The 12,575-nt window shown below is 42.2% G+C and overlaps 1 protein-coding gene across 1 annotated transcript; it reads right to left on the minus strand.

Moving 5' to 3' along the window:
- Positions 1-2,623: 2,623 nt before the first annotated feature.
- Positions 2,624-12,386, minus strand: Znf354b (zinc finger protein 354B). Its single transcript, XM_032912216.1, has 4 exons — positions 12,308-12,386; positions 10,613-10,739; positions 9,801-9,896; positions 2,624-4,558 (listed from the first exon to the last, which is right to left on the minus strand). Exons 1-4 carry the CDS (start codon positions 12,338-12,340, stop codon positions 3,009-3,011), a joined length of 1,806 nt encoding a protein of 601 aa, XP_032768107.1. The 5' UTR covers positions 12,341-12,386; the 3' UTR covers positions 2,624-3,008.
- Positions 12,387-12,575: the final 189 nt, after the last annotated feature.

Genomic DNA, 12,575 nt, shown 5'->3' on the forward strand with positions numbered 1-12,575 from the left:
TAGCCAATGGTATTTTACCCAACAGTATACTAACATTGCTACTAACAATACAGGGAAATTGTAGGTTTTTTTTCCTCATCTCAACCATATTGTTTCTAAATAGAAATTCCTATGACAGACATTTAAAGTTTTGAGCAGATACACACTCTTAAGAATCCCACAGCAATAGTTCAGTGCACTAGCCTGTGATCCCAACAATCAAGAGGACGATGCAGGAAGATCACACATTGGAAATGGGTTGTACAGTGAGGTCCTGCCTCAGGACAAAACAGGACAGGAGGAAGGGAGGAAAAGAGAACAAAAACCAAACCAAAACAAAAAACCTTAAAAAGTAAGGAATTAATTGGTCAATCTCTGGTATTGAAAATGCCAAAGGCTATGTAACTTAGAACAGTATAGAGGCTAGAAATACACATTTTTTTCTTGACTCTTATTCAGGATTCTCATGGAAAGTTATATTTCAAAATGAGAAAAATCATTATATTTTTATGGGAAGTATTAGTACTGAAATAACTATAACCCGAGAAAGACAGACCTATTATCTTAAGTTATATCTTAAGGCTTTGAATGACTGACTACAACTTGATTTTGAAAAATAGGTTAGCTTTAGTAAGACTTTTACCATTTGTAGTGTTTGGCAAAATATCTGGAAAATTGTCTAGCTCTAAGAACAGAATTAGGCTTTTTGTTGCTCATTAAGAATAATTTTTCTCAGGCTTCCAAACTTTAACCTGTGAGCGACAGTTTCTCAAGCTGGGGGGTGGGGCGGGAATCACCTTTTCCAATCAGTCAGTCATTCTATCTTCATGATCATGTTGAAATTTTTTATAGTCTTAGAGTACAGGTGCTACTCAAGATCTCTGATGGCTCCTCTCAGCTTTCATTCCAAGTACTAATTTCCTTTAGAAGGAGTCCTCTAAACTAGGAAGGCTGTCTTCCACTGTTCCTACAGATGCTAGATCCATACTTCCTCTGGGCTTTTTTTTTCTGGCAGTACTCTTTACTTTTATTTTATGTATATAAGAGCTTTGCTTAAAAGCATGTATGTCTACCACATGCATGCCTGTTGCCTGCAGAGGCCATAAAAGGAAGCCAGATGCCTTAGAACTGGAGTTAAGGACAGTTGTGAGCTTTGGCAATCTCTTAACTTTGCCTTCTTCCTGTCCAGGTGTTGTTACTGTTCCATCTAAAGTACAGATGTGTGGATGATAAAAATTTCTGGGGCAGGGTTGGGGATTTATCTCAGTGGTAGAGCGCTTGCCTAGCAAGCTCAAGGCCCTGGGTTCAGTCCCCAGCTCCGAAAAATAGAAAAGAAAAAAAAATTTCTGGGGCTGGAGAAATGGCTCAGCAGTTAAGAGCACTGGCTGCTCATGCAGAGGGCCAGGATTTGGTTTCCAGCACCCTCATGGTAGCTCACAACCATAACTCCAGTTCTAGGATATCAGATTCTTCTGATCCCCTCGGATACTGAAAACACATGGTACACATACATGCCAACAGAACACGCATGTACATAAAATAAAGAAGAAACCTGACCTACACACAAAGGCACACATTATGCAGCTTGGTCAATCTACATTTATGCCATCTATGCACCATCAAAATTAGACCACTTGCTGGGTGCAGTGATGCATGCCTATAATCTAACACTTAGGAGGCGGAGACAGGAAGACAGCTGCATAGCTGACTTCTGTACCAGCCTGGACTGTTATAAGGATGCTGGTGGTGGCGGGAATCTGAACAAAGTTATTCTTTGGCGAAGAGAAAAACTATTACTTTTAGTCAGTGCAGAAAGTGGAGGCAACCTAATGGTATTCCTTTCTTACGACAAAGCTCGTAGCACGAGAGCTGTGCAGTCAATTTCAGAACAAGCACCCAACAACGGAAGCTAGTGTGATAAATGGGAAAGTATTATTGTTCATATCTGCTGTATGGTGCCACGATGTACAGAAAAAATAAATAAAAGACATTTATCAGGAGAGAAAAACTAGAATTGTTTAGGTAGTGCCACATTGTCAGAAAATAAGACACTGATTAGAAGAGAGAAAAAAATGGAATTTGCAGATAAAAAGATTGTGAATGCCAAGAATATACAAATACACTATTACAAAGGAGAAAAGTTGTATGCACACAAGTATCATGCAGACATAAATCAACCAGGTTACTCATACAAGGTAAGTTGTAGAAATTAGTTATGTCTACATACTAGCACCGGAAAATGGGAATTTGTTCCACGTACGTCTGCGTGTGGTGTGCACGTTTGGGGGTTCATCTGTATGATGTAAGGTGGGGGTGGTTGATGTCAACTGCCATCCCTCATTGTTCTCTTTCAACTCATTCTGGCAAGCTTAGCTAGTCTGTTCGCTTCAGGGTGGCTAAGACTAGTATTTAACATTACCTAACTCAGGACATAACAAATGTTTCAAGGCAATGAAGAATAATTCACAGCACAAAATTAGATTATGTGTATTAAGTGTGGGAGGTGTGTAGGGCAGTTAGAAAATTAGAAGAATGAAAATTTAAGAACAGTTCTCTTTCTTCCTCTTTAATAAAAACCATGCAGTTTGACAATAGTTTAGGAAAAGATAGTATGAGGTAGTATTTTGGTTTTTGTTTTTGATTTAAAAATGCATATATTTTAATGGTTTACTATTAAAATATTAGCTGTAGTAAATATGCTAATAGGTGATACTCCTTTTTCTAATGACAAACTAACACTCCAGAACTCAGATCTTTCTAGTGTTTATATATTGCATATATTATATAATGTGGATAAAATAAAAAAGCATTTCTGTTACCTTATAAATGGCTATTGTCAATGTCTGCTATGGTAAAGTATCTGATCACAAAATGTGACTGACAGGTGTGAAATTTTCTCTGTTATTATATGATCACAGTTTGTTCTTGCAATTTTAATATCTCATAGGGCTAAATAAGTTGTCTTATATTCACTATATTTATTGTCAATATGAAGTATATATCCTCTGAAGAACTTTGGTCAATTGCTTTTACTCATGCAAATCTATGTTCAAGGAGTCCTCTTCAATGTGAATTTTATAATGATTGGTAAGGGAGGACCTCTGACTGAAGAGCTTTCCACATGCACTACATTCATAGGGTTTCTCTCCAGTGTGAATCCGCTGATGGGCAATAAGTGAGGAGCTTTGTCTAAAACTCTTCCCACAGGTGTTACATTTAAAGGGTTTCTCTCCTGTGTGAATCCTCTGGTGCTGAATAAGAGCTGCACTTTGTCCAAATGACATCCCACATTCTATACATTGATAAGGTTTCTCTCCAGTGTGGATTCGCTGATGGTTACTTAGGGATGAGTTACACCTGAATGTTTTCCCACACTCGTTACATTTATAGGGTCTTTCCCCAGTGTGCATTCTCTGATGTTGGATCAGAGCTGAACTCTGTCTGAAGGCTTTCCCACAAACTTTACACTTACACGGTTTCTCTCCAGTGTGGATTCGTTCGTGAATAATAAGAGTTGAGTGGGAACTTAAGGCTTTGCCACACTCGTTGCAATTATACAATTTCTCTCCTGTATGAATTATCCGGTGTCTATTGAGTCTTGAGATAGAAGTGAAGCCTTTCCCACACTCGCCACACCTGTAGGGCTTTTCTCCCGTGTGGATTCTTTCGTGCTGAATAAGTGATGCGCTCTGACTGAAGGCTCTACCGCATTCGCTACATCTGAAAGGTTTCTCTCCGGTGTGGATTCTCTGATGGTAACGGAGGGAGGAGCTAGACTTGAAGGTGTTGCCGCATTCGTTACACAAGTAGGTCTTCTTTCTGGAATGAGCTCTCTGGCATCCTGGGAGGGAAGCGGATGCCTTCCTTCCTGGGTTATATCTATGAGGGTTTTCTCGGGCATGGATTTTTTGATGCAAAAAAAGACCAGACCTTCTACTAAAAGATTTTCCACATTCTTTGCACGTATAGGATTTCTCCAAAGTATGAGTTCTTAGATGCTTACAAAGGGATGCACTGTGGCTGAAGGCCTTCCCACACTCCTTACATATGTAGGGCTTCTCTCCAGTATGAGTTCTTTGATGTTGAATAAGAGCGGAACTTTGGCTGAAAGCTTTCAAACAGTCTTTACATTGAAATAATCTCTCTCCACTATGGTTTTTCAGATGTTTTCGAAGGGATGAGTTGTGAATGAAGGCCTTTTCACAAGTACTACATTTAAAGCGTTTCTCTAATGTCTTGATTTTTGGTTGATTAAGTGAAGTTGAATTTTCCTTGAGGCTATTTCTTTGTGTTTTTTCTCTAGCAATCTTTTGCTTACCGATTGACTTCAGGCTGACACTTGGACCAAACTCAAAATTCTTATGGCTTTTATCTACAGTAAGAATTTTTGTATGGGTGATAGAAATTATTTGTAAGCTTTCATTTTTGTTCTGTTTTTTAAAACTGTTGTCAGATCTGCAGGATATTCCTGAGGTGAAGTCCCAGTCTGCATCCCTTTTGAGTTGTTTCCTCTTCAATTCCTGAAATGATGACTCTTTAGTTTGAGTTGATTTTGTGGTTTGAAGACTGCTATTACATCCTGGAAGAAAAGCAGAAATCGCCAGTGTTAGGTGTGATTAACTCAGACTAAACTTATAGGAAGAGTGTTATTGTTACCTAAATAAATACTATAAGTTTATAGATACTAGTAAGAAAGAAGAAATGGAAAATAAACACTTTATAAGATACTGGATGTGTACTCATCATCCGGAGTGAACAAAAGGATGAAATAAGGTCACCTAAGGAGATGAGAGCTAAGAGTAACCAGTAGAGGGGTTAGAGAAGGACAAATTGAGGGGTTGGGGATTTAGCTCAGTGGTAGAGCGCTTGCTTTGCAAGCGCAAGGCCCTGGGTTCGGTCCTCAGCTCTGAAAAAAAGGCAAAATAACAAAAAGAGAAGGACAAATTGAGAAGTATAGCCTGGTATATAATGGACTATATACTTACATACATCATATATACATACATACTTACCCACATATGACTCATAAACTATGGTGCTTCTGCCATTCTTTTTCATTTTGGATTTATTAACTTCTCTTTCCTACCTGTTGGAATCCTTACTGGCCTTCCAACGCAGTGCAGGTAACTCCTCTGTTGCATCTTTTCCTGACTGGCTCTCACAATCCACAGCCCTCCTCTTAATATAGCACTTATTACAAGATATAGAAATGCATCACTTAATGACAGGGACCTTCTCTGGGAAATGTGGCCTAAGGGAGGTCATCCTCATGTAAGCCTCCCAGAGGATACGCAACACAAATCTAGATGGTGTAGATGGTCCACTTGATGGGCCATGTGTCTTGATGCAATCAAAAGATACAGCAGACATGAGAGGAATGTGACTGCTGCCAGTGTCACAGGGCCTCCTCAACCTTCCTTCCCGTAAGTACAAGCATACTTTAACACACGGTATTAAAATGCAATCCTAAAGCACGGTACTCACGTCACTGCTACTGTCAAATACTGTACTAATTCTAAAGCTATACTTTTATACTTCTAGCAGCACAGGACTGCTTACACCAGCATTGCTACCAACACACGGAGAGTACATTCTGTTAAGTTTTATTTATTCAACGTGGAGAGCAGGCTAGCTTTGAACTCACAGTGATTCACATGCTTCTGCCTCTTGAGTACTGGGATTAAAGGAGCATATCACCACGTTTAACTAGCTTGTGTTCTATTGCTTTAGATTTCTAAAGTTAGATTTACTTGTTTTACTTCGTGTGCGTCTTCCTGTGTGTGTGTATATTTATGTACAACAAATGCATCTGATTGCCTGCAGAGGTCAATGTCATATCATCAGCAAATACAGGTAGCTTATCAATTTATTCTCTAATTTATTTATCTGGACACAATAATTAATATTTCCTTAAAGACGAATAGCAGGTAAAGTGGATATATTTGCCTTGTTCTTGATTGCAGTGAAATATACCTAGTGTCTCCTCATTAAACAAATTAATCACCGTGTGAGTGCTAGGACACAAACCCATGTACTCTTCGAGAATAACAGATGCTCCTAACTGGCTGTCCATGTCTCCAGCCCCCTCTATTACCTTTGCATGGCTATAGTGTCACAAGGTCACAGTTCATTTTCATCTCCAGTTTACTCTCCTGACACCATCATTGCATATGCAGCTCATCATTGGCCAAAGTAGCACCACACAGTACACAAGGACATTATATGCGTTTAGAGAAGCATTCGACAAGACTCTGTGTCATGCAGATAATCAAGATAAACAGGACTTGAGGAATCCTCAACTGCGTGATAAAATTCAAATACTTCAGTCCTAAACCTAGTAATTTGTATAATGAGGAGACACTAGGTATATTTCACTGCAGTCAAGAACAAGGCAAATATATCCACTTTACCTGCTATCCATCTTTAAGGAAATATTAATTATTGCATCCAGATAAATAAATTAGACCTGATAAGCTGCCTGTATTTGCTGATGATATAACATCTCTTAAAATGAATTTCATGAAGAAGCATGAATTATAGAATTGGCACACAAAAGTATTCTTATAAAGAATAAGAGGAATATAAGAAATTTGAAAAACTTTACGAGTGAGTTTTTGTGGGCATCTTGAATGAAAATGCTATTCTTGGATGTAACAACCCAGTGTTCTAAAAGTGTCACAAAAGTCAGTAGCAGGTGACTTCCTGGGCCAGACAATTCTCTGTCCTTTGGGACTATGTTGGGGATGACCTTTCTTCATATTTTGTTAAAGTGTATCTCCGTATTTTATTAAAGTGTATCTCTGTATTTTATTAAAATGTATCTCTGTATTTTATTAAAATGTATCTCTGTATTTTATTAAAATGTATCTCTGTGTTTTCAACTGTTCACTATGTACCAGCAGAGAGCTACATGTTGGCAGGATTTTGGTATTGTTAATTCCAAGTCTCATCACCAGGTTTTCTATTTGTAAATGTTTGTGCTTCCCGCCTGCCCAAAAGATGAAGGTCAGACAGCCCGCAATGCCTTAGGCAACCAAAAAGATGGACTGAGTGTTGTCTTACTGCTGATTGGTTATAAAAAAGAGCTAATAGCCAACAGCTGGGCATGAAGTAAGAGGGTGGAGCTTCCAGGCAGGCGGAGACACTGGAGGGATGCAAGCAGAGCCAGGAAAATGGAGGGACACAAGGGAGAAAGCAGAGGGAGAATAATGTGGGACAGGAAGTAAAGAAATCTTCACTTCATGCACGATCTCATCCTCAGCATCCTGTGAGGAAGGCAGAGAAGGCCTAAACTGTAAGACGAGTGCAGAGGAGAAAAGGTGGACGTCAGAGAGTCAGAGTGCATCTGTGATGGCATGAAGTACTGCGATTCTATTTCCCTCCCTAGAAGCAAATGCACCTGCAGGATCTGACCATTAGAACTATTTTGGAACTCTGGAGTCCAGGCAGCATCTACAGGAAGGCCCGGGTGGTAAACTGAAGAACATTTCACACAGTAGCAGCTACTCCTTGTTCAGCAGCCAGCTCCAAGAGCAACCTACTAGCATTCCTACAGCAGCCCTCTGATCCAAGGGGCATGGAGGGTCAGCTACAATGGCAGGACACCACTCCTCTTTCCATTGGCAGAAGTGGATACCCAACAGTTAAAAGGACAGTGTCCTCTCCCCTTTACTTGCCCTTTCCCTATTTTGTAAAACCACACATGTAAGGATAAGGACATTAAAATAAACAATTGCCCTACTGTGGGAGTTGAGGGAGATTTAGAAAGTCACCACAGGGAGAAAGAGAGAGAGACACATGCTGAGAGAGGAGATAAGGCAGCTTTAAGTGTATACCTCAGTTGTTTTACTGGCACAGAAGTCTCTTATAATAACTAAAGAGAAAAATCAGCAGACCCTGGGAAGAGGAAAATTCAGATGCTTAACTTTTAATAAGAAATGACAAGGCAGGAGACTGGAGAGATGGCTCAGTGGTTAGGAGCACTGGCTGCTCTTTCAGAAGTTCTGGATTCAATACCTAGCACTCACATGGCAGCTCACAACTGTCTAAACCTCCAGTTCCTGGGGAACTGATTCTACTGTGGCTTTCCTGAGCACTGCACCCATGTGGTGCACAGACACTTTTGCAGGCAGAACATCCACACACATGAAAATGAAAATAAGTTTTTAAAAAATATCACAAGGCAGAAGACAAATAGGAAAATAGGTCCCTTCAGAGGAAGGGATATGGTAGAAGTGTAACTCACTGGTAGAGAACTTGCCTAGCAAGTGCAAGGCCTGGCTCTCCAGCACTACAAAAAAGTTGCCTTGGTAGTTTCCACAGAATTACTGTATTTCTTCAAACAAAGGTTTCAAAGATAGACAACCATGGTCTCTACACCAGAAAGTGTCACTTTAGACAAAAAAAGAAAGGCTTTCATATTCAGTGTCTGTCAGAACAGGGTATAGCCAATCTTTCAGCTCTTCCTTAATCCTCAGTGTCTGACCTGGTCCAGCCTCGGCCCTGTCTCCCAGTTCTCCCACTCCAGGCTCCCAGCCCTCAACCATTCCTGTTAGGGACAGGAAGCTGCTCTCTGAAGGACACAGGGCTGGGCCCACCACCAGGTGCTTACAACTCCTCAGTTGGGATTCAGACCCAGGACAAGCAGCTGAGGTGCAGTTTGCATATCAAAGCAGACCTGACCTCCAGGTTCTCCCGGCCTCTCTCAGTCCCCACCTGTTACAGGACAAGGCTGGCATACCTGAGCTTTCTAGCTGAGGGGCTGGGCTTCCCCTCTCCCAGAAGCTTTTCCCTATAGAATCCAGACATTTTGCTCTCCTCCCTCCCGCCTCTGCATTTTCTCTTTTCCTGCTCAAGCTCTTTCTCTTCTCCCTCCAACTTTCTCCCTTCCCATGGGCTCTTTGTTTTCCCCACTAAAATATCAGGTATTGTAAAATTCTCCTTAAACTTCATAGATGTTCCTATAATCCACGGGACAGTCCAAAGCTCTTAACACTGTACCAAAATCCAGAGAGGTTACCCAAGCTCATTTCCTTTGTCTTGATTTCCTATATAGACTCCTCCACACAGCTAAAAAAAAAAAAAATTACTTCCAATATACCCTTAAATATACTGATTTCTTGTACATGTAATGCAGCCTGCCTCAGAAATAAGAGATCTTGAGATACTCATTTGAAAAGGGACCATCAAAAGAAGGGGGAGCTAAGGTCTAGGAGCTTGGGATTTTCATTTCCCATCCTTCAGTGAGGACCAAGTACCTGAAGACGTCTCCTGTTGAGGGGCAGGTCAGTCTAAGGTTTTCTGGAGACCCTGATGTACAGAAAGGAACACAGTCCCTTGCCTAAAGTGCTTGGCAGAGCCGGTAACGGCCTGGGGCCAGGGCTTTGGCGGAACTTCAGCTTCAGCTCCAAGGAACCCAATTCTTCTGACCCCAAGGGGCTATGGTTCTCGGTCTCAAGATTGCTGTGCACTCAGTTTGTGACATTCTTAAGATACTGTGTATTCTCCTTGTGCAAGTTGCTTGATTAACTTCCTGCTGACTCTGCCCCATTGTATCATGACTGTCTATTCACTCTCTCCCATTTCCCCTACAAACAGTATATAAGATGCTATACTTCTTAATAAGTTTGCTTGAGATAAGACATTCCTGACCACAGCCTTCCTATCTCCTTTATCTTTTCATCCCTTTGCCCTTCCCCTTAGGATTCCTGTCACTGAAGAGCACCTGCTGGTCCAGGTCAGTCTCCGGGCACCAGGTACCAAGGCTACCCTCCATTCTTAGTTTGAGGAGATTCTGGGGTATCTCAGGCTCACCCACTCACCAAGAGAGGAGCATCCTTGGCTTTCTTTCTCCACTTTCCAGGGTTCTTCTCCTTGCTGCAGCACGGAGATCATCTTTGGTTTGGTAAATGGGAATCCTGATCACAAACAAAATTAGCAATAACACTAAAAAGACTCGGTCTTGTTTTAATGTGGACAAGCATTCCAAATGTGTGGGAAACCCAGCTACACTTCTACTGGGTACTTAAACTGCTCCCTGTCATGTGACAGGATGTGTCAGGCAGAGGCCAAGTGACTCACCAGGCATGACAGGGAGGAGTAATTGCACGTTATGGAAATTCGATAAGCGGGCAGACTTAGCATTCTAGAAAGGGATTGTTGGGTGTGCAGACAGAATAAAAACTTACAGACAGGTATCTGTGAAAAGGACTAGGTGTTTAATCAAGCAGATTGTTTAAAGTGAAAAACATTTGATTTCTTTTCAAGGAGAGAGTGTACATCATTTGACTGGAAAAAGAAGTGGGAAAGGCAAGGCACGGATAGGAGAGGGGGCAGAGGGAATCTTTGTTTACAGGCAACACAGAATATAACATGAAACTGCTGCTTCAACACTGAAGGAATTTCTGCCAAGTAACAGACAACAGGGAGAGTATGAGTCTCAACCCCTACGTTCTCTTATTTGGGGCATTTAGACACCTGGAAGTGGAAAAAGAGTTTCAATATTTAATAGAGATCTGGTTTGTACAGTCCTACAGCAAACCCCAGCGAGGGGGTTTTAATGACCACAGCCTTCACTCAGGGAAGCAGGTGCTGAGGCCTCCCTTGTGAATCTATGCCCACAGGGAACTCTTACCCAGTGAGGCCAGGTTGCTGTAGTTCTCCAGCATCACCTCACGGTACAGGCTTCTCTGAGAGAGATCCAGCTTCTTCCACTCGTCCCGAGTAAAGAGCACAGCCACGTCTTCAAATGTCACTGACACCTGTGAGGAGCAGTCATTCCATCTCAGCAGCCTCATACAGCACGAGGGAGGTGACGGCGTGGAAGGTGCACAGGCCATCATAAAATGCTGTCCCTGAGGGTCCTAAAGAGGCTAGGTCATCTACCATTTAGTCATGAATTCAGCCAGTGACAGACACAGAGAACAGCAGTGAGTAGGAGCCTGGCCTTGTGCACAAGGATTATGGTCAACAGTGCACTTCGAGGCAATTAGAACTTCTGGTAAAGGGTCTCTTGAGTTCTTTGTTTTGTTTTTGTTTTTGAGACAATCAATGTAGCTCCGGATGGCCTGGAACTTGATATGGTAGACCAGACTAGCCCCAAACTCATAGAGATCCACCTGCCTCTGCCTCCCTGGGATTAAAGTCATGCACCACCATGTCCAGCAAGATTCTTTACTCTTAATTTTCACATGCATGCAATGCCTATAGGAAAAATAATTTACTATGGGGAGAATCCAAAAGACAATCTTTGCTTTAGAGACTTTCCAATCTAATCAGCACACAGACACATGCACAAAATCATCTCAACAATGCAAAAAAAAAAATCTGTGTAGCTGGGCTGGTAGGCCCACACACCAGCTCCTGCTTCAGTCCTCACTCCAGAGACGAGAATGTGAGGTTGGCACTGCAACTGAAGATTTCCTCTGTTCTTAAACTTCTGGACACAAGGGCTGAAGGTTCAGGGCATGAACACACTTGACTCTCCTGGACGGAATATAAAGGCTTGAGGAAACGGAACTGCCTGAATCTCAGGCCCTTCTGGGTCATCTTTCCTTATCCTATGAGGCAGACAGGGTTGTCATTTTTATTTTATTGGTAAGGAAACTGAGACACAGAAGTTAGACTTACTTGTTCAAGGCCCAAAGATGGTAACAGAGGGATAGGTTAAAATTCAACCGTCTTGAGCATCCTACTTCCTGACCACTGTGCTTACTAATTTTCTGCCACGTATCCCATGGAACCCTCTTCATGGCTTCTTGAGAAGTTGTCCCCTGGCTTTCAGAGTAAGGCTCCTGAAACTGTGTCCCCTGCAGCATGCCTTTCTTTTGTCCATGCAGCAGCTCACCTCAATGGGTGAGCTCTATCTTCCTGCACCCCAAAATGGCAGGTCGGGATTTGTTCTCACAAGAATGGTACGGTCAAGACGTAGGATCCATAGAATAAAGGAGGAGAACTATGGGCTGCAGAAGGCTGGGGGAGCACCACAAGCATTCTCAAGGGCAAAAGGAAATAGATGAAGAATCCTGTTGGGGATTGAGAGAAACATACACGAAGGAAACAGACCAGAAAGGACTTTCCCCTCTATTGTGTCCCTAGCGACAAAAGGGCACCTGCATGTCTCTGTCGATTTAGTAAGCACAACAGACTGGGATCAGCCAACAGCGACACAAGGCACTGAGGGCGTGGGGTGTGCTCCCTACACAACCAGCCCCTCCATAGACTCCAAATTCTGATGAAGGAAGTGCTGGGTGGAGAACTTCAGTCTGGAAGGAAGAACAAAACCATACAAAACCCCTTCTACTCCGAACTGAGATGGCAATGCGCTCACCTGAGACTTCCCTTCCCTTTTGTCTGGAGCCATGGTATCTGTCTGGACTTTTCTCAGAGATGGGTACAGTGTCCAAAAATGTGATCTGAGAGAAGGAGAAAGAAAGATTGCTTGGCACCCCTCAGAAGCCGCATCTCCGAATGCGTTCCATCAGCTGAGCCCGGCTCTTCTGTTTGCAGAATGGGAAGTGGGAGCCGGGGTGGGTATCGGGGCATTGACAAGTCACCACTCTTCTGGTCTCTGTATTTCCAGAAACAAGACTCAGGTG

Source organism: Rattus rattus, chromosome 9 (assembly GCF_011064425.1).
Source record: "Rattus rattus isolate New Zealand chromosome 9, Rrattus_CSIRO_v1, whole genome shotgun sequence".
NCBI lineage: Eukaryota > Metazoa > Chordata > Mammalia > Rodentia > Muridae > Rattus > Rattus rattus.